We start from the raw sequence: 21,014 nt of genomic DNA on the forward strand, positions 1-21,014 counted from the left end.
TTGGTCACATGTACATATGTAATATGGACACCAAACATAACAGAAAAAAACAAACAAAAAAAACTCAATCTACACTATATGGATACCTGACTTTTCCAGCAAACTGTTAACACAAAATTAGACAATGACAATACCACTGTACCAAAAGTGAGCTGCCAGTAAGATAAGTTTCCCATGGGAAAGATCTTGATCTGGAGTGACCTGCTTCAGAGCTCTGACCTCAATCCTACTGAACACCATTGGGATGAATTGTACCACTGACTGCACACCAGGCTTCCTCACCCTACATGATTACCTGGCAATACTAACACCTTTGTGACTGTATGAGTACAAATCACCACATCTATACTCCAAAATCTAGTGAATCAACTTTCTAGATGAGTTCCAGTGTATAACAGCAAATGAGGACTTAAGTCTGGAATTGGATTTTCAAAGAAGAACATATGAAATTTGTATGTATAATATGTATAACTTAATATGTACATTTTATTGTGCATTTCTTAAATTTTTTTATTGATTTGATTAATGTTTTACTTCATTTTACTTTAATTGTACTGTGAGCAGCTGGAACATAATTTCCCTGTGGGATCAGTAATGCAATCTGCTTCTGATTCTTATTGTCAGGTATCCACAAACCTTTGTCCATATAGTATATGTCTGAGCCAGAATGTTCTATTTTTAATATATTTTACTTAAAATAAATACTCCATACTATTTTCCCATGTGGGCTGTTGTTATTGGCTCAGTTTCACTAAAAAGTATGGAAAAATACATTGACTAAAACATATTCGTTTTACAGAAAGGATTCAGGTCAACACAGTCAAATAGTGGAAAAAGTGTTCTGAAATAAAAATGTTTACTGTAATCCCTGTAACATTCCCATTAGCTCTTATTTACATTTTTGCGATTATGCACACATCTGCCAGCAGAAAATAAAATCCCAAAGGTGCTTCCATAAACATTGTTTATATGGTTAATTAATGTTAGTATAAGGCTGAACAGTGTCTGCTTAAAAAAAAGATGACAGAGGGCAACGCAGTGCACTGATCCCTCACAATGCGCCTCTTTACAACTGGCAGGCTCGATTTGTGCATCACAAAGGCAGATGGAGCTGAATGAGTACACACTCCCTGGCTTGGCAAAGACTTGAGCTTTTTCTCCCCTATGCATCAAATCATCAAAGTATATTCTGAACCTGAGAGATAAAACCACAAGTGTGAGATGGAAATCAACAACGGTTTCTGATGACTGAACGAGTCTCTGTAAGTTACAGTCTTAACTGTTATGTCTTTCAATGGTTGCCATGGAGATTGCCTCTTCTCACCTCTTGGAGTTGGGAGAGCGTAATGGGCTTGGGCACAGAGGATGAAATCACCAAACGACTAGCTCAAACACTACTTCCACTTGCTTATTAGTGTGATTAGATGATGCACGTGTAAAGGGATAAGGGATTCTCGAGTACATTTCCCTGAGTCTAATGTCAAGATGTTTGATTAAGGTATGAAAGATAAAAAGAAAGACATTTTGCTAATGTGTGAAATTACATCCCCAAGCCTCTCATTTCTGACAGGAAAAAACCAAAACATTATAGCAACTAATACATTTTAAATGCAGAACAGAAACAGCGCCCTGATGACACCTTAAGATGTAGAGATTTTTTTCACTGCCGTCTCTTGCTGTGTGTGTGTGTGCAGAGGCTTATTATTCAGATGCCTTCTGGGTATTGACAGAAAATGGCTGCTTTTGTTCAGAGCCGTTGCCAGTTGAAAGCAGACTTTGTTCTTTTCTAACTGAAAAGATAAATTGTGATTCCTGCATGACGACCTAAAAAATTTAATTCCGAAAGGACCCACGAAGGTCAAAAAGTCTGCCTGCAACTTTTTCATTTAAGATAAGAGCTTCTTCAGATCTTCATCTATCCCCCTCTCACTCAGCTGGTCCAGAGTGTGGTAGCGATGGATGATCTTATCGGCAGTCACCACCACCACCCGGACACCATGAGCGTCCTCACCTAGCTGGCAGCCGATAGCTGAGCTCACCACCATGTCCAGTCCTGCATGGCAGCCACCTGCATTGCGATGGTAGTGACCTGAGAACACGGCTTTGACACCTGAAACAGATTTAGGCACAAAGAGATCCATTAATATTCTGCTTAGCTTCACTCAAAGCATGGATAGGGTCAAGCAAAATGCTACTAATTGATTAATGCTGATATGCATATTAAAGAGCAATGCCGATTAATATCTAAATGCAATTATCTCGACTTTATAGCCGAGTCACATTATTCCCTGTCAGACCGGCTGCCGCTTAGACTGCTGGCTGATAAAGCAGTGAGAAGTGACGGACATTTCAAAGTACATCGGCCATGTTGGAGACCTCTTTGAGAAATCTATTTTCTGTGTTGAGCTGCATAAATATGAGGAAAGTTTTTATTCACCTCTTCCCTTCACCAGCCAATGCTGTTCAGCTGCTGCAGAATGCAAAGTAGTGGACTGATCACCACAGTTTGCAGAGAAGGCCACACACAATGGGAGGCACTGATCACTACGCGATTAGAAGTAAAGCAAACCGACATAATGATTTATAATGAAATTGTTACTGACTTTTTTACTCAGAAACTGAAACTTCTTTCACCGAAACATCTTTCACTAATAGAACAGTACAAACCCTCACAGTAACAATAAGATTCCAGGGAGAGTCAGTGATATAACAGTTACATTCTCTTCACAGCTATTTAAAAATATTAATATCAATGCTTCCACACCGCTTGGTTGCTGCTTTTTAATGCTAGTTATTAAACTGATCCCTGCATGACATGCGTTTTATATTCTCTCTACGCTGCAAAAGTTAAAACGTCATTACCCAGGAATTCCCAACCACTATAACTACCTGCCAGTCAAGATTTTTTTTGTTCCTTTTTTTTTACATGGATATTCTGACATTTAAACGAGCTAAAACCACGTCAACACATCCCAATGCCCAAGAGATTTTGCCCAAGTTTCTAAAACATACTAAATTTGCATCTGAAGAAAAACTAATTTGAGGATTGCAGATAATGATGCAGGGTTACACAACAGCACACACCCTCATCCCTAAAGTAATGACACAACTGTGTTGCAATAAAGCAGAAATAACTCAAAATACTAAAGTTTTTTTTTTAATGATTATTATTAAATCAAAAGAAAGGCATAACATAATGATATTTTCCAAAGGAAAGCTGTTCAATTATGCAAATTTCAAACTTGTATCTAATGATGGGTTATGATTCAGGCCTTGAAATGAGCATAAACAGAAACATGGCATAGGCAAAGAGAAAACAACATCATTTTCTTAAGGTGTAAGATGTAAAAACCAGACCCAGGCATGGGCATGTGTTAAGGTGATCAAAACACTATTTAAACAAGCTTTTGACTCAGTGGAGCACCAGTGTGGTGAAACAGTACATAATAAGTACTTAGGCTGTGTATGAACATGCAAAAAGTGTGCTTTTTAGAGCAAAATCTCCCGCTAACTACCATTTTAATGCAGCTTGTGATCTAACGGAGCATGTAAAACCAATTTATTTATTACAGAGAAAACTAGCCGTGTTGGATGTCTTTACACCGGTCTTTACACTGTGATGAAAAAAATAAAAAACCTTATACCAGCACTCATATCTGCTGATTGCTCTTAAGATGTTTTTTAAAGCTTCAATAGTATATTAAAGTTTGAACTCTAAACAGTTCACTAATGGAAAACTGAATTCGCAAGTCGCGATCGTTTAACTATAAGGTGAATTGTAGAGATTGATTTTTCTCTGTGGCTGGTTTGAAATTATAAGGCACAGAACAAACAATCAGAACAAACTGCCTAGCCACAGCATTGTTGTGCATATTTGTAACAACCATTTCTGCTTACAGATTGCAATCTGCCCATTGAGCAAGACAAAAAAACAAACAAACAAAAAAAACAAAGAATGGCATCCATTAGTGAAAAACATGAAAAAATATATATAGCTTCAAGTTCAGTCCTGGCAAGCACACTATGGTTTTACAAAGCTTGACCTGGTTTAAATGCTCCCACCTACATTCCCATAAGAAGTGCTTCCACTTCCTGCGTGTTGTTTACAATTTTCATACGATCTCATTTTCTCATTGTCAGCTTTTTTTTTTTTCCCTCTTCATACAGTGGTTACAGCAGGAATACTACCACCTAGGGAGCGCTGTGCATTTTAGCTGAGCGAGCCAAAGTTTGCCAAAGGCCTGAAAAAATAGTAAGCAACGCATTCTGAAAATAAACTGTCACACAAAATGAAATTAAGTTCTAATGAACAGGGAAGTACAACGGCGGTATGCTTTCTGTTCCCCTGAGACACACTCGCTGCGCCGCCGATGACTCTATTCATAGGCAGACGGATTTTGCGACTGCCTGCCAGATATGGATGATATGTAAATTCAGCTGCTGTCTTTTATCCAAACAAGTTGGAAAGAATTTATTTCATAGTTGGAGAGGATACATGTGTGTGTGTGTGTGTGAATGTTATCATTAGGTCACCGGGAATTAATCACCTCACTATGTCCATATTTAATGTGCAAGACAGTAGGAAAGACGGAATGATCTGCGAGAAGAACATTACTTATGCTGCTCATATATTACAGTCATTTATCCCTACTGGTCCCTTTCATGAAGTGCTCAATGAGGGATGGCCTGTGCATTGTGTGTGATGTAAGTAATTAAGATTCCATCCAAATGTACACTGATGCAGAGCAGAATTTCAGGGTGGTTCAAAATTGCTCTCACAAAGGGATCTGCCGTTTTACATAAAAATAGAGACAGCGGCGTTTGGACATTTTTTCTTCTCTCTTGCTGTGGGACCAGTATCACAGATAGCAGTGGCGCTTTGATTGTATAGGCTTTGACAGAGTATTAAAAAAGGAATACGAATATGTGAAGGGGTATTTTTTCCTTTAACGTGTTCAGTTCTTATATACGACGCCAAATTGCCAAAGACTGCAATCATTTTGTTAATGAGCAAAAGTTTATGCTTTTTAACCATTAATAGTAACATTTAATGCTGTGGAAACATCTGTAAAATAAATTAGTTCTTGTTATTTGTGCAATAGCAATTTGTTTTTTTTCAATACCTATTAATAAGCCAGGGATTGTCGCTTTGCTGAGAATATAAGAAAGGCTGAGTCCTGAAAATGTTCCCATGTCAGAAAACGTACTTTCTGACAATGTCCAATCTGTTTCATATTAGGCGTAGATTTCGAGGAGCATCTGTGATACAAGTCCCTGTGTATGAGTTGTTACAATAAAAATGATAATGTATTAGAACAATACAACTAATATAAATGAAACATTTAATACAATAATTTGAATTACAGCAGTATTTTTTCGAAGAGCTGTTTTCGAAACGCGAATCAAAACGCTCAGATCCGAGACTTCAACAACACTGTGGCGTGACACAGAATAAAAAACATAATACACTGCACTTTTTACTACTGCAGTATTGATAATGGAGAACTGCATCTAGAACCGTAACCACATTCTCCATTCTGAGGCATTTTCGGAGAAGTGGAGATCGTAATAACCATCTATATTGATTACGTCTCCATAATGGAAACCCAGTAAAGAACAACACAGAGCTTGGGGTCATGCTCGTCAATAGAAAGTCATCCTATAATTTAGCAAATCTTTGCATTCTACCTGTTATTATCTCAATTATAACCCTGAGCACAGCCCATTTTTCATCATCTGCCAAAACAAAATGGTTTCTAATTTATCTTCAATTTCCCAGTGATGACAAATGCCCCCTTGGTTTACTCAAACTCATACTAATTAACATTGGTTTAAGCCAACAGAAATCACAAAAGAAACAGGTGGTTTATTAGCTCAGAACAAGTCAGCAGCACAGGAAGCTGAACGTTTACATCTAAAAAAACAGATTCACAAAAAATGGGACATTCTACAGAAAACCATATTCGTTCTTTCAAGGGGGGATGTTTCCAATGATAAAAAATGGAATTCAGCTCAGTCTTATTCAGTAATGTGTGCTAAAAGCACAAGAATAAACCCTTCACATTTAATAATTTTTCAAACAAAACAAGGTTTCATGCTTGCTCCCATCACATAATACCTTTAAAGAATGGGAGCATGAGAGATAACATTTCTCTCTGAAGGATTCACAAAGAACAATGTTTAGATTCTCCAGTGCTGCTGCAGTATGAGCGCAGAGGGGACATTAAGCCTGGTTGTGGTTCATGAGCACCTCTGAGTACTGAGCCGGAAATCTCGCAGTGAGTCACGGTGACAATAATAGATGGAGCAGGCTGCCACTGAGTTCAGAAGGTACAGTTCTTCCAATTAGGGCAGCACGAGGAGCCCTGATACATTCACAAATATATTCATGAGATCCATCGGAATTGAAAAATAAATGAGGGGTGTTCTCCGCTGGCTGCCACTGATATTCAGAACTAGATTAAAAAGAATTGAGCGGATTTCCCAGTAGAAGTATTTGGATGGAACGTCCTTCACCTCTGTTTTCTATTTTTCTATTTTCGTTAGCCCCCGAGGTAAACCTAGACTGTGTGCATCATACATGTAACCACATCAATAGAATAAACTTGCGGAAATGGTACGATCCTGAGCATGTTGTTACAAAACCATGAATCACAATCATTGTCATACTATGATCTTTAACACTGATCATAAATGATCAAATAAATAAAATAAAATAAATAAATACAGCAGTCTCAAATCTTACAAAGATCTGCTTTCCTCAGGCAAAGGAATTGTCTCAAAATAGACAATCTGCCCACAATCTCACTGCCTCATACCAAACATGGATTAAATCATTAAAAGCAGCATTTTATCACATTTTGAAAGCCTGAGACAGCATAAGGGAATTGATTATTGGCAGTGGCCTTCTGTAAATCTATGAACAAACACTTTCTTTTATCCCTCATTTTGTAGATCTTTTGATGGTCTGCCATGAAACAGAAAAGTAAAAAATGCTTTTAAAAGTGAGGTTGTGGAAAAAAGGACATCTTTCTCTTGAAGGGCAAATTGTGTGCACCTTGTAGCTTACTGCACAGTCTGAACTGGAGATCTCCAGTAAAAAAAAAACAAAGCATCAAGGAGCCCTGAGGCAAATCGTATGCCAATCTATGTCTACATAAGAGACCTGTTCCAGCATGACAATACGTCTGTACGCAAAGGGAGCTTCATAGAGTCATGATTTGTCAGGGGTGGTGTGGAACCCAAGTAGCCTTCACTGCCCTGATCTTAACTCCACTTCCCACCTTAGGCATGAACTGAACTAGTGAATGTGCCCAAAGACTCCTTAAACATACATTAACAAACATTAATATCTGACCTTACTAATGCTTTTGTGACTTAATGAGCAAAAAAAAAAGTCTTCAAAATGAAGATCTAGTGGAAAGACTTTCCAGAAGCAAACTGAAAATCTGGAATGGGATGTTCAATTAGCAAAACGCACACAACACACAGGCAGTGCCGAGATCTATGAAACAAACAGATATACAGTGCTTGTCAAAAGGTTTTCTAAACATCTAGTCTTTTATAGTTTTTTGAGACATACTTTTTATATATACATTTTTACATGCAACAAATTAGGTAATTAGACGGTGAATGAAAGTTCTATGGACAGATGAGTCCAAATTTGACATTTTTGGCTCTTTGTTTTGAACCAGGGATGGATGGAGATTTATTCTAGTTGTATGGAATACTGAATCAAAATGGCTACCATTCCATACTTCAATACCATGCAATTCCATTTGAACTGATTCAGTGTCTGTCTGAAACAAGACAATGAACCAAAGCATACGTCCATTATTTAGAGAGCAAACAGTCAACTTTAGTTTTATCTATCATGGAATGGCCCAGTCACTGGACCTAAATCCTGTTCAACTGATAGTCTGAAAGAAATATCCAACTAGTGATGAACACCTTTGGCAAGTTTTATAAGGGTCACAGCAAAGTGTTTCAGCTGAATGTGAAAAACTGTGTGAATGCCAAAAGCTGTTATTCATGCCAAGGGAGGATTTTTCATTCAATTAAATTACATTATATTTTCATACCATCAAACTACAGTTTGTTGCATATTAATAAACGGTTAAGCAACTTTGCAAAACAGCTCCCGGACACCTCCTGTCCCCCCTCACACTCCACAGATCGCTGTACACTCTCCACCACTTCTGCTTTATTTAAATGATGAATAAAACTGTTGCTGCACTCGACTGTGTGTAACAGCAGGTTGTTCTCAGTTTCAGTTTGTGCACTATACACACATCCTCTGAAAGTGCACTCATCTGAGAAAGTCAAACTGTTTTTGAATGAAGGTATTTAAACAAACCTGAATAAAAAAAGACCAGGAAACAGAATCATAAAATTTCTTGGAACAAAAAGGGCAGTTTGTACCAGTCATTTCTTTGAATAAATGATGACGGATGGAAAAATGCGTCATATTTTCATTCACTAAGAGACTAAATGTCTTTTAAACCAAACATACTGTAGGTATTCTGTATTATTTATTAATTTTTTTTTATAAATCTTTATTTCAGTATTTATCTCAATATATAAAATATAACAGATTTTCTTTTGGAATGCAATTAAAAAGTTCAACAAAAACTAACCCCTACTGCATACAATATAGAAAAATGTAAACATTCTGAAAATAGAGAAACTGTTTACAGTATTTAAAACAGGTTAGTGTGAGTTTTGACTGCCTGAGCACTACTGTTTTACTGCTTACTGCCATAAGCATATTTTTGTATATACTGTACATCTTTATATATTCTTTATATATTCTTTTATTTTATATACTTTTTATACTTTATTTATCTGCCTTCTTTTTCTTTGTTTTATTTTTCTCCCCATTCCATTCCCTCATGCCGGACCAACGTAAAAAAGCATTTCGCTGCATGTCGTACCCTGTATGTATGTGTATGTGACAAATAAAATTTGATTTGATTTGTTACACTGTAATTATGCTTCTATAACATTGTTCTTTACAAGACATTCTATTGAGTAGTGGACATTTCGGGTTCGGTGTTACACATGTAACAAACAGACTGACTGAAACCTATAGTAAGTGTACATGCAGGTAACTTTACAACTGAAGTTTACAGCATTGTAAACATTATGCGAATGCAGTTGCCCATTTAGTTTGTATTTCACCAGTCGTACCTGCTTGGCAGAATCGGTGAATCAGACTCTCTCTCTTGGTTCTCTGCAGATTGAAGTAGTCGTCCTCCTCGTCTGGCGTTCTCAGGTAAAGTGGAATGTGCTGGAAGATAATGACGTGGCGTGCTGAGCTCTCGGCTGCTTTCTGTAGTTGTTTCTCCAGCCAGACCTCATGAGCTTCCTCCAGCTGAGGGCAGCATGATGCATCAAAGAACAGCTGGGAGTTCAACACCAGGCACAGCACTCCACCCACCCAGAAACTGAAGTAGTCGTCGCCAAAGGCACGGCAGTACTGCTCTACCGTGTCCGGAGTCGGAGTGTTGCCCAGGTCATGGTTGCCGCTGACAAACACAAGAGGAATGTTCGGATCGGTGGCCCGCAGAACATCCTTCAAGTCCCTCTCTTGCTCCTCTCTGAATTGGCAACCTGTAGAACAGAAGAACTCTTTTAAATAAACGACTCCTTACTATATGAAGATGACGAGTAGGTTTCTGTTACCTTATTATCTCAGGATAATGAAATATAGAAGAACTTATGTAAAGACAGTTTAAAAGCTGCATTTATAACAATTCATTACTATTGTACAAATACTAATGACATTTCACAAACTGACATTCCGGCATCTCCAGCAATCACTAAACATTTAATTTCAGAAAAACTAGCTAAAGGCTTCATTTGCATAGACGATATTTAGATAACTTGGCAACCCCCTATGTATATTAATCTTTTTTTATATTAAAGCATTTATCTTTAATTTGTGTAATGCATCATGTTTACCATTTACACTGTTGCAAACAAAGCTCAGGGTCAAGGGAAAAAAAAAAGAAGGGAAGAGAAGCAATGTTGTGCATATAGCAGAAGCAACACAGCATGTGTGGCAAAGTACAACCGCTCACTCTTTTCATCACACCAGGCATGTATCATTTGCAGTCAGTAAGCTGGGAATAGAGCAATTATTTACCAAGCATACTTGCACTGGAATAGTAAATATACCATGTAAAGGTCTGACTTGACTGCCTTTTTATTATACTTTTCTTCAGTTTATGCTGATATTACATGTTTTTCACATTTCATTAATTCAACCCGGTTCACACAAAATGCTCAAAGGCAATTATAACTATCATAAGATTTGGATCATAATCAGAGTCAGAACATGTGCGGCTGCAGTAGAGCTAGCTACAGCTCCCAGTGGAGTTGAGTCATGCAACACATTTCAAGCAGATGAATGCAACTAATAGATAAAGGTAATTCAAATCAATATTTCATGTAGCCACACTTTGGCACTTTGAAGTCACTGATAAATATTGCAGCTTCGCTGTTATTAGCAGTGCTTACTCTTGCATGAGAGATGCAATTTCTAATAGCCAAACACATTCATCCTCAGAATTTCACAGAGTCATGGTTGGGAGGGTTACATGATTCCAGTTTGCACCCTTAAAGGTCCGCCTCTGATTTGCAGTCATTAACCTTGCTTTAATGCTAGATTAACCGTATTAAAAATACAATCGGGGACAACAATATTTGTGGCAAATAAAGTCATCTGCGCAAGAGTTTTGACACTATAGTGAATGAACACTATAGGTTTAATAAAGCTGGTAACTATTAAAGCACTCTGATACAACACATAAAAAATGCTTAATGTGAAATTTCAATTGCAGTCAACAATGAAAATGAACAATTAAACATTTGTATTGCCTAGACATTATCCACTGTACTCAAAACATCTGTGTGAAATGTGTACACCACTTCCCACCCCCTCAGCAGGGAAACGCTGAACTACCTATACTTAACATGAATAAAATAGTCCAAATAAAAAAATTAATTTGGTTGCAGGGAAAAAAAATATATAATAATAAACCTCATGTTGCACTCAATATATTACAGGAGGTTGGCAATAAAAGATGACAGAAACCAACAATGACTTTTGAATTCAAAGAAAAACCCAAGACAGTCCAAATGCATCATATTGAAACTGTTAGTGTCAACATGTCGAGTGTGACATCCTAGCTCAGTAGCTCAGTAGCTCATCCAATGAACTTTGGATCGGAAGGTTCAAATCCTGTGTGCTGCTGCCACATGATTGGCTGATCAGATATCTTCATAAAAGAGCAGGTGTGCACATGTTCCTATTAAAGTGGCTAGTGAGTGTAAATTCATTTTAAACCATATTTGAGGTTTTCAACATTCGGCGATCGATTACTAAAACAAATTCAACAAACACAACAGATAAACACTTTGTAAACAAATAGTTTGCTACATTTTGTAAAAGCTGGACAAAGGTGCATTACCCAAATAAACACTAAAGAAGATAATTTGTGCAAATGAAATAGTTAAAGCTGTGGCTTGAAGCAATTTTAAAAAATGATTCGCATTGAACTGATGTTTTATGAAACCACTGGATTTGGAGCTATTTTTCTTTTTCTTATCAGAGGTACAAAGTGTTCGACTTTAACAGCTCCCAGTGTCTCCAATCAGTGACAAACCCCAAAGAACCCCATTACAAGCCCTTGCAACAGAGATCCCTATCAGCTAAACACACACAAAACTCATCTCCCTCTGGTCATTCCAACTGCTCGCTCTTTGGAGAACTTCATTTCTATCTGCTCCAACAGCACCTAAAGTGCTCACATATGTGGTCTGCGGAGTAGAAGGCATACTGTTATCCTTGACTTTTATTCACCCATCAGTAAAGCCCCTCCTACAAGTCCAAAAACAGTAGGTCTAATCATCTCCCAATACGAGCTCGCCTTCTGAAGTGTGGTATCCGCTCGGATATCACATCCATCAACTCTAGAACACTACTGACACACTGCTCTCTGTGGTTCATGATAAGATGAGAAGAGACTGTTGGAGAACAGCTGCTTTGGGGGGGTTGGGGGGTAGGTGGGATGTAATTTGGTCACCAGTCAGGCTTGAAGTGGCCTGGGCATGTGTTCAGTGAAAGTGAATGATGAATGGGTCCCTGAGCAAACCTTCACCTTAGAGCCTTTCCATAATCGAAAATTCTAATCAAATATCTATTACAGACAGAGCAAAATCATGCCAACACATTTCAATTAGGGCTGTGATGTATGAGGATAGAACATCATGACACATTTTTTAATCAAATATAGATAGGTAGTTTTTGAAAAGAAAATCCAATGATTATGTATGTTGGAATTGTTTAGAACAGATTAGCAGAGACTTAAAAAACAAACAAACAAACAAGCAAACATTTTAAAATGTCTTTTTGAGAGTTACAACCCTGTACATGTGAATATATTTCCATGTAATTTTTTTTACTTAAAAATGATTCTGAATCCCAGAAAAAGCCTTCCAAATAGAGAGACGCATTGTTCTAAAAGTTCAAGCTTTACCAGAGACTAGACAAAACTGTTTTCCCTCCACTTCAAAGCTAAAACAGAGGAGAGGAAATGTCAGACAGGTTCAGCTTATTCGAAAGTGCAGGAAAGAAGTTGCATGATGGATGGGTCATCTCATGCATCTGCCACAGTCTGGTTGCTTGGCCTGTCACTAACAGACTGTTTAAAGGTCTCCACACCCTCCCACAGGACCCAGCTGTGCCTTTACAGCCCACTTATTACATCTTTACCTACAAATTGCAGCTACTGCAGAACATATAGCTGCAGGGCTGAAATTACCTTGAGGAAAATAAAACTATGAAGACTGCAAAGATTCTCACAGGTAGACGATATCCCTTATGAGAAACTTCAGAACTCCGAAGAATAAAGGGGTTTGCAGAAAAGGTGCTCCCCAGGAGTCCTGTCCCCGTCTAGCTTTTTCTATGAAAATGAAAGAAAGGCCAAAATATGCTGGAAGACTTTCAGTGATTTGTATTCAGTTCAGATCTCTCTAAAAACAAAACAAAATAAAACATGGCTCACACTGGGACAACAGCTCCAGACCTTAGAAAAACTGAATTTCAAACAGAAGTTCAATGCATTAGAAATAGGATGATGCATTGACAATGAGAGGATGGATGGTGTCATTAAATACTACTTTATATGCTCTTTGCAGTTATTGATTTTTGGTGACAAAAATGTGTGAAAGAGTGACCCTAGACTGATACAGCTGTGGAAATGTAATAGCATACAGTACATAAACAGTGCAAACGAGAAATTAATGATTGTTTTGTCTAATGCAGGGTTTCCCTCTTTTCATTAAACTCTGTCTCATCCGCTTCACTAAGCCCTTAATCAGCATCACTAAGCCCTTTATCAGGGTAAAGTCAGTGACCTAGTGTAGAAAAAGCTTTTAAGTGTTCAGCACAGAAGCACTCCAGGATAAACAGTGATGTGATGTACTTCGTTCGTCTAGACAATAGTTCCTTTTTAAAACAGCTCAAATGTTTGGCCACATATGAAACAACGCATCAAATGAGTTAAACAAAAGGCTCATCCAGGGATAAAACTGCTTTATATCACAATGCGGGTGAATTCTCCAATCTGATTAATCAGTAGGTGTGCATTCATTTCCTTCATAACAGCACGAGCCTGACATTAATGCAGACTCCAGAGCGCTGCTGTAAATTAATGTGCTCATATTTAAATATGCGCATTGATGACTTTATTATATTATACTTATACTGGGTCGGGCCTCCCTTTGTTCTCAAAACTCTTAATGGCATGGATTCCGCTGGATCCTAGAAGCATTCCTTTGAGATTATGGTCCATGTTGGAAAGATTGCATCAAATAATTACTGCAGATTTTTAGATGCACTTTTAGGCTGTAAACCCCCAGTTCAACCACTCCCAAATCTGCGATTGCATTCAGATCCGGTGACTGGGTAGGCCAATGAAGAACACTGAACTCATTGAAAACATTCCTCACAGCGTCACACCACCTCCACCAGCCTGGACCGTTAACATAAGGCAGGTTGGGTCAATGATTTCATGCGCAAGTTGGGACATGATGTGCATTCTAATGAGATACCTTTCTGATCATCACAAGTATACATAGTGGTTATCTGAATTACTGTAGCTTTTCGGTCAGCTTGACACAGTCTAACAATCTTCATTGTCCTCTCTTAATAACATGCTATTTCCATCTGCAGAAATCAAACTTACTGGATACTTCTTCTTTAATGCATGGAAAAGTAGGTGTTTACTGGTTCCTAATAAAGTGCTCAGTGAGTGTATACGGTAAAAGAAAAGACAGAGCAGACTCTTTCTGCTGAGGGGACTAAGGCCTTTTGGAGTGCAGGGAGGGCTACTGTAGACCTTTTTTGACTCTGTGGGGGCCTCAGCAATCTTCTATGGTGTGCAGCAGCATCTCTGCTGCAGACAGGAAGAGACAAGACAAGAGGATCAGGAAGACCAGCTCAAGCCTGGGGAATTCCCTGGACACTGTACAGGAGGTAGGAGAAAGGAGGATGATAACTAAACTATCATCATTGCTAGAAAACGACTCTCACCACCTGTATGGAACAGTTTCCTCTCTGAGCAGCTCCTTCAGTGACAGACTGTTACATCCTAAGTGTCTGAAGAAGCGACACAGACGGTCCTTTCTCCCTGCTGCTAATCGACTGTACAATCAGAGCTGCTCCTACTGAACCAGTCACCATAATACACACTGTTATTGTGTTTTTAACTGCGCAATAATAACAATAACAAAGTTTTGTGCAATAACACTAATTTAAACCATGCAATTTTACCCATGTGCAATATGATTGAAAGCTTTATTGGTGATCTCTTTTTCTTTTGTATTTATACACTGTGGTGTATATACTCGTATTATGTCTCTACCTTTTATATATTTGCACATTTCTTTTCTTTGCTGCTGTAACACATAAATTTCCCCACTGCAGGACGAATAAAGGTATATCTTTTATCTTATCTTAAAAATAGTTAGAATTAGAACTTATATGGAGGCCACAACACATAATCTAAGCAAAAAGAAAATTCTGCTATTTAACAAAGTAAAATCAATCTTGTCACTTAATTTTTTTCCTATATTAGGAAGCACTATCATGTTTCATACCTTACATAACATGACAGGCTTAAGGTTAAACAAATAAAATTGTTAAACTAGTTTGCACAGGCTTGAAGATGTTGATTAAGATAAAGACGAAGATTATAAATATGAAAATCAGATTACACTGCATGTGCCCTGCATTTCACAAAAAAGATCGTTTTCCATATAGACATAGATAATATTTGACTTTGGCCCAGTCCGGTTCAACTGCAAAATCGAATCAGTTCATGTTCTGCTTGCAATAATCATTCCATATAAGTCCTTTGATCTTAGACAGAAGGATGGACAAACAGACAGCTGGACAGACAGATGGCAAAAATGATTTTAAGTAACTTTTCTGTACTGAAAACAGACAAACTGGTGCTGGAAGAGCAACTATTTTAGACATTTGATGGTGCTGTGATCTTGGCTCTGTTTGATAATTCTATATTATATAAATGGATGGATTGATGGAAGGATGGGTGAATGGATACCTTGAGAGCATCGTTCCTCCTCATTTAGTAGCAAATAGGAGTAAAAAAATTCATGTTTCAAAAAATGTTTTCAACTTGTAATAACTTCACTGTATTGTACTTCACCCTGCTAAAGTCATGGGAAGTTGTAATTAAATACTTGTCAGTTTATTCTGATTATGTGAATTAGGTTCTTACCTGGTAAGGCATGGATCAGATCCCCACAGAGAACAACAAATCGGGGCGGAGGCTGCAGTTTGTTGATGGCATCGACAGCCTGCTTGGTGAGCTGCACCTCCTCTGCCCATTCATCACCTCCTCTATCACAGTCTCCCACCCTCCATGCCTTCATCAGTCCCAGCTGCGGGTCAGCCGCCTGGATGAAGCAAAACGGCCCTCTCCACTCTTTCTCCTCATCTGTGGAAGACAGAAGGGCATGTCTGCTGCTGCACTGCCAGTCAACGGAGGACATTAATAATTAATTTCTGTCTACTGTTGAGGTTTGCATGATGAATTGCTTTACATAATCCAGTATTGCATAAGACACAAAAGCAAGTATTTCTTTTCAAATATTCATAAAAAGCTTTATCTTCCTTGAAAAGAGAGTTTGTTCACTCTGTGACCTGTCAGAATATAACAGAGAGAGCATGTGAAAAACAAAGCTGCATTACAATGGACTTGTTTAAATATAAAGCCTACAAATAACGCATCAGCTCTTGTGCCCGAAGAAACAAATGAGAGTAGAATTGCAACCTTCCACCCCATGATGCTTGTGGTGTACAAATCCATACGCAACCTCTCGGCAACTCGAGCACTACACGTCTATACGTGCTTTTCACGCAGCGTTCTCTTCCTCCCACATGGATTTATGGTAATGTTTAATTCTATCCCAGGCTCAGAAGAAAAAGAAGAGGATCCCCTTACTGGTGGATAAAATAATAAGTTGTTTTACTATCATCATTTAGCAAGAAAACAGCAACTCTTTGAAACAGATAAAAGGACACAAATGTTATGACTACAGAACGAGTCATTAAAACATTACAGCTCTTTTTCCTAACAGCACGGACTGGCACTCTTTGAAAGAAAAAAGATGCTATTAAAATGACTTTTGCTTCAAAGAAAATATCTGTCAAATTTATAGGCTGGAGTTTTACAAGGGATGCACAAAGGTATAAACATACGAGCCGAGCAAATCTCCTAAATTAGTCCAGTCACACCTACAAAAGCTGAGCATTTAGCATCAGTCCCTGGGGCCTTAACATTTCAGAGCTCATGTTAGTTCTATACACTTTTTTTTTTCTTCAATACACAAAGATACTGTTCAATTTTTTCTATCTAAACAACTCAAATGTAATCAACACACCCTCATTCTTTCTAAATTTCCCTTTTAATCTACACTTCATGAAGACTAGCAATTATTGACTCCTAAACACATGCTATTTTCTCTTCCTGTAACTGAAAGACAGAACATTCAATCATACTACAAATCACTCGGAAAACACTCCGAAGTCTGGGACAAGAGTAACACATGAAAGAAAAATAAATCTGAACACACTGCCCTCATCTAGATTTCAAAAATGGCATAAAAACCCTCAAAAGAAAGTCTTTTAAAATAAATGCTGCACAGCAACTTATATTTTAGGCAAAAATGAACTCAAACGTACAATCCTCTTCCTATTCTAGCTGTAACTGTAATTAAATTGTTTGTATTGGTTAACAATCTGTCATCTTGACGAACATACGAAAGTGTGGTGTGCTGATTAATGCCATTCTCAAGTACTTCTGGTGACTAATTAATGCTTTTGTAAAGAATCAGCTCGAGGTCAGCTTTCCTAAATGACCTTTGTTCACAGAAAATATTTGGACCTCGTCTGAAAGAGATTATAATGAGATAAAATTTGCTGGTTCACCAACAGTAAGGTGAACAGGATAAGTCTGTCCACAGGCAGATCTGTTATTTAACACAAGGTCAGAGATTAAAATGTAATCTGACTGACCCTTGAACTAAAAGCTAAATAAACACTTACAAAACAGATAATTAACTGATAGAATTCAGGTTACAGAATATAGCAGTACACACGTACATGCAAATTACTATCTATCTATCTATCTATCTATCTATCTATCTATCTATCTATCTATCTATCTATCTATCTATCTATCTATCTATCTATCTATATATATATATATATATCACATAATTGTATATAATATCCTTGGATACAGACACATTACATCTTCTCTTCATTTGAATCAGGAGACCAAAACCTGTTCTAGCATGACAATGCTCCTGTGCAAAAGCAAGCCCCATGAAAATATATTTACATGTGTTGGAGTGAAGGATGTTGAGTGGCCTGCTACACAGCGCTGACCTCAACATTATTCAACACCTCTGGGATGAATATGAATCCTGACTGCACCCCAGGCCTGTAGTAATTTTTACTGAAAAGCTAGTTTACCAGAATAAATATATAAATAAATAAATAAATCAGGAACAAACACAAACAATCAAATCTCACTTTATGATGACAATTTCCTGACTATATTTACTAAATACTATAATAACAAGTTCGACTATAACTACAATAGGATTAGACTGCTGACCACTACTGCCGCTCGGAGCACTTCTACAGCATGTACATTCTGCCAATACATTGGCGGTATAGACAGTTTTCATTAGAGTTTATTAGAGGTACAATGACTGATTATTCCCATGGTCTCTAAATCATCCTATGTTGGTCCAACGATAAGTTCTGAGTGCACAGGATTCAAATAAGAATTTTGTGCACATTGCGCTCCCTAACAAAAACAGTTTGTGTTGAACGCACAGCACAGCATTGCTATAAAATACTTCTTATTTAGATTTTTAAAAGTGAATTCCATCAGGTGTGATAATTGCCTTGGATAAATATAGAGGCCAACCGAATGATCTGACTATTTTTACAACATTTTTTGATTAATCAGCATCGGCCGATTGTGCTGCAAATTACGCCGATTATCAGCCAGGCACATCTGATCTAAAATACTCACTCACACGTGTAATGTACGTTCTACGTTGGTATGAGAGACATAACTTTCTCATACCAGCACGTAGCAGTAGTCTGTATTCCGCATCCAAACAAACCGGAAAAGATAAAACTGTGAATGTCTTCCTCTTTTCCTCCATCCTGGTGGCTCCATCCTCAGCCGATATACCCTATGTCCCTCCTCTGCACATGTCCCAACCATCTTAATCTTGCCTCCCTCCCCTTGTCTCCAAAACATCCTACATGCGCTGTCCCTCTAATAAACTCATTTCTAATCCTGTCCATCATTGTTACTCCCAATGAAAATCTCAGCATCTTCATCTCTGCTACCTCCAGCTCCACCTCCTGTCTATTAGTTAATGCCACTGTCTCTAAACCATACAACATCGCAGGTCTCACCACAGTCCTATAAACTTTCCCCTTCACTCTTGCAGACACTCTTCTATCACAAATCACTCCTGACACTCTTCTCGACCATTTAGGAGAGAGAGAATGAGAATAACATTTGGAGAGAGAGAATGAGAATAACATTTGGAGAGAGAGAATGAGAATAACATTTGAAGAGAGAGAGAATGAGAATAACATTTGGAGAGAGAGAATGAGAAAAACATTTGGAGAGAGAGAGAATGAGAATAACATTTGGAGAGAGAGAATGAGAAAAACATTTGGAGAGAGAGAGAATGAGAATAACATTTGGAGAGAGAGAATGAGAAAAACATTTGGAGAGAGAGAGAATGAGAATAACATTTGGAGAGAGAGAAAATGAGAATAACATTTGGAAAGAGAAAATGAGAATAACATTTGGAGAGGGAATGAGAATAACATTTGGAGAGAGAGAATGAGAATAACATTTGGAGAGAATGAGAATAACATTTGGAGAGAGAATGAGAATAACATTTGGAGAGAGAATGAGAATAACATTTGGAGAGAGAATGAGAATAACATTTGGAGAGAGAGAGAATGAGAATAACATTTGGAGAGGGAATGAGAATAACATTTGGAGAGGGAATGAGAATAACATTTGGAGAGAGAATGAGAATAACATTTGGAGAGGGAATGAGAATAACATTTGGAGAGAGAATGAGAATAACATTTGGAGAGGGAATGAGAATAAAATGTTTAGAACTCTATTGTTAGAAAGTTTTCAACCAGCTGTGGTTTAACCTTTTAAGTGCACTGCTTTTAAGAGTCTTGTGTTGTTTGATAAATGTTTAATTTAAGCAATTGTCCGTATCATGTCTTGTTTATTAACTATTAGATTTTATGAGATGAAGGGGAAAAAAAAGATATTCGTTCCAAAATATCAGCCAAAAAAAAATAAACGGCTGCCCCGATTTCTAAATATCGGTCGACATCTAGAAGACTACATTTAGGCGATATAAACTACAATTCTTTTTAAACTAAACATTCTGAACATGAAACCCTTTATCACAAATTCAGTTTAATCATTAATTATTAATGGATATAATGATGACAAATCCAGATGTAAAATCTAAGAGTGCTGATTTTCTTTTCTGTAATAGTTTTTTCCAACCAAATAGTTACCTTTGTCTGAAAAGAACTGCAATGTAAAATCAGTTCACATTTCCTGGTTTTCATAAATTACTTATTTATATTAGCATATTAATAGTGTAGTTATACGGGTTACTTATTACAGTGTAATTAAAAGCCTAAACGCCACCTGATCCGTGTGTCAGTGTGCATGTCATAAATATTAACTGCTATGCTGATATGCCTACCGTCAGCCTACAGGAACATTCTACATTGATTGTTTTCTGAAGGCATCACTTTTGCATGTTCATGCTACTGACCTTATATTAAGTTCTGCAGGTTACAGAAAGGTGACTGTAGAGTAGAGCCTGGATTATGAACATTACCACTAAGTGTTTAATATCCGCGCACTAAGTTTCCTTCAGTTTCAACTAAAGCCAATCTAACCGCTTTAAACATCTGTCATATTAGAAATATCAATGATCGTTTACTACGTAAAGAAAAACAAATTAATATGTGAACATTAATTTCCCAAAACTGCACAAACGCATCATTAGTGTAAAGCAGGAAACTACAAGCTAGCATACAACATTAGCCTTCATTCTAAACGTCAAACATCCGGTTCGGTAGTTTATATAATATCAATACTGTAGCGTTAATTCGGTTATTTTCTGTACCTTCCGTTAAACCTTCATACGTGCGATGTTTCGCTCTTAGAAACATGTTCTTGTCTTCCGCCATAGTTTAGTGGTTGGGTGCTAGTTCACTGTCAGAAGTGAACTGAAGTTATCGAGCTAGAAGTGCAGCTGCTTTAGTCTACCACTATGAAGTCACTAATCGATGATTTCGGTGATTGATTAACTCTGCATACCTGTGACTCGAAAAG

The 21,014-nt window shown here is 37.6% G+C and overlaps 1 protein-coding gene across 1 annotated transcript; it reads right to left on the reverse strand.

The window, feature by feature from the left end:
* Positions 1 to 839: 839 nt before the first annotated feature.
* cpped1 (calcineurin-like phosphoesterase domain containing 1) lies at positions 840 to 20,942 on the reverse strand. The gene is made up of 4 exons (XM_046854735.1): positions 20,806 to 20,942; positions 15,810 to 16,028; positions 9,190 to 9,612; positions 840 to 2,110 (listed from the first exon to the last, which is right to left on the reverse strand). The coding sequence occupies exons 1-4, from the start codon at positions 20,867 to 20,869 to the stop codon at positions 1,887 to 1,889; spliced, it is 930 nt and encodes a 309-aa protein (XP_046710691.1). The 5' UTR covers positions 20,870 to 20,942; the 3' UTR covers positions 840 to 1,886.
* Positions 20,943 to 21,014: the final 72 nt, after the last annotated feature.

The sequence above is a fragment of the Silurus meridionalis genome, chromosome 7 (assembly GCF_014805685.1).
Source record: "Silurus meridionalis isolate SWU-2019-XX chromosome 7, ASM1480568v1, whole genome shotgun sequence".
Lineage (NCBI taxonomy): Eukaryota > Metazoa > Chordata > Actinopteri > Siluriformes > Siluridae > Silurus > Silurus meridionalis.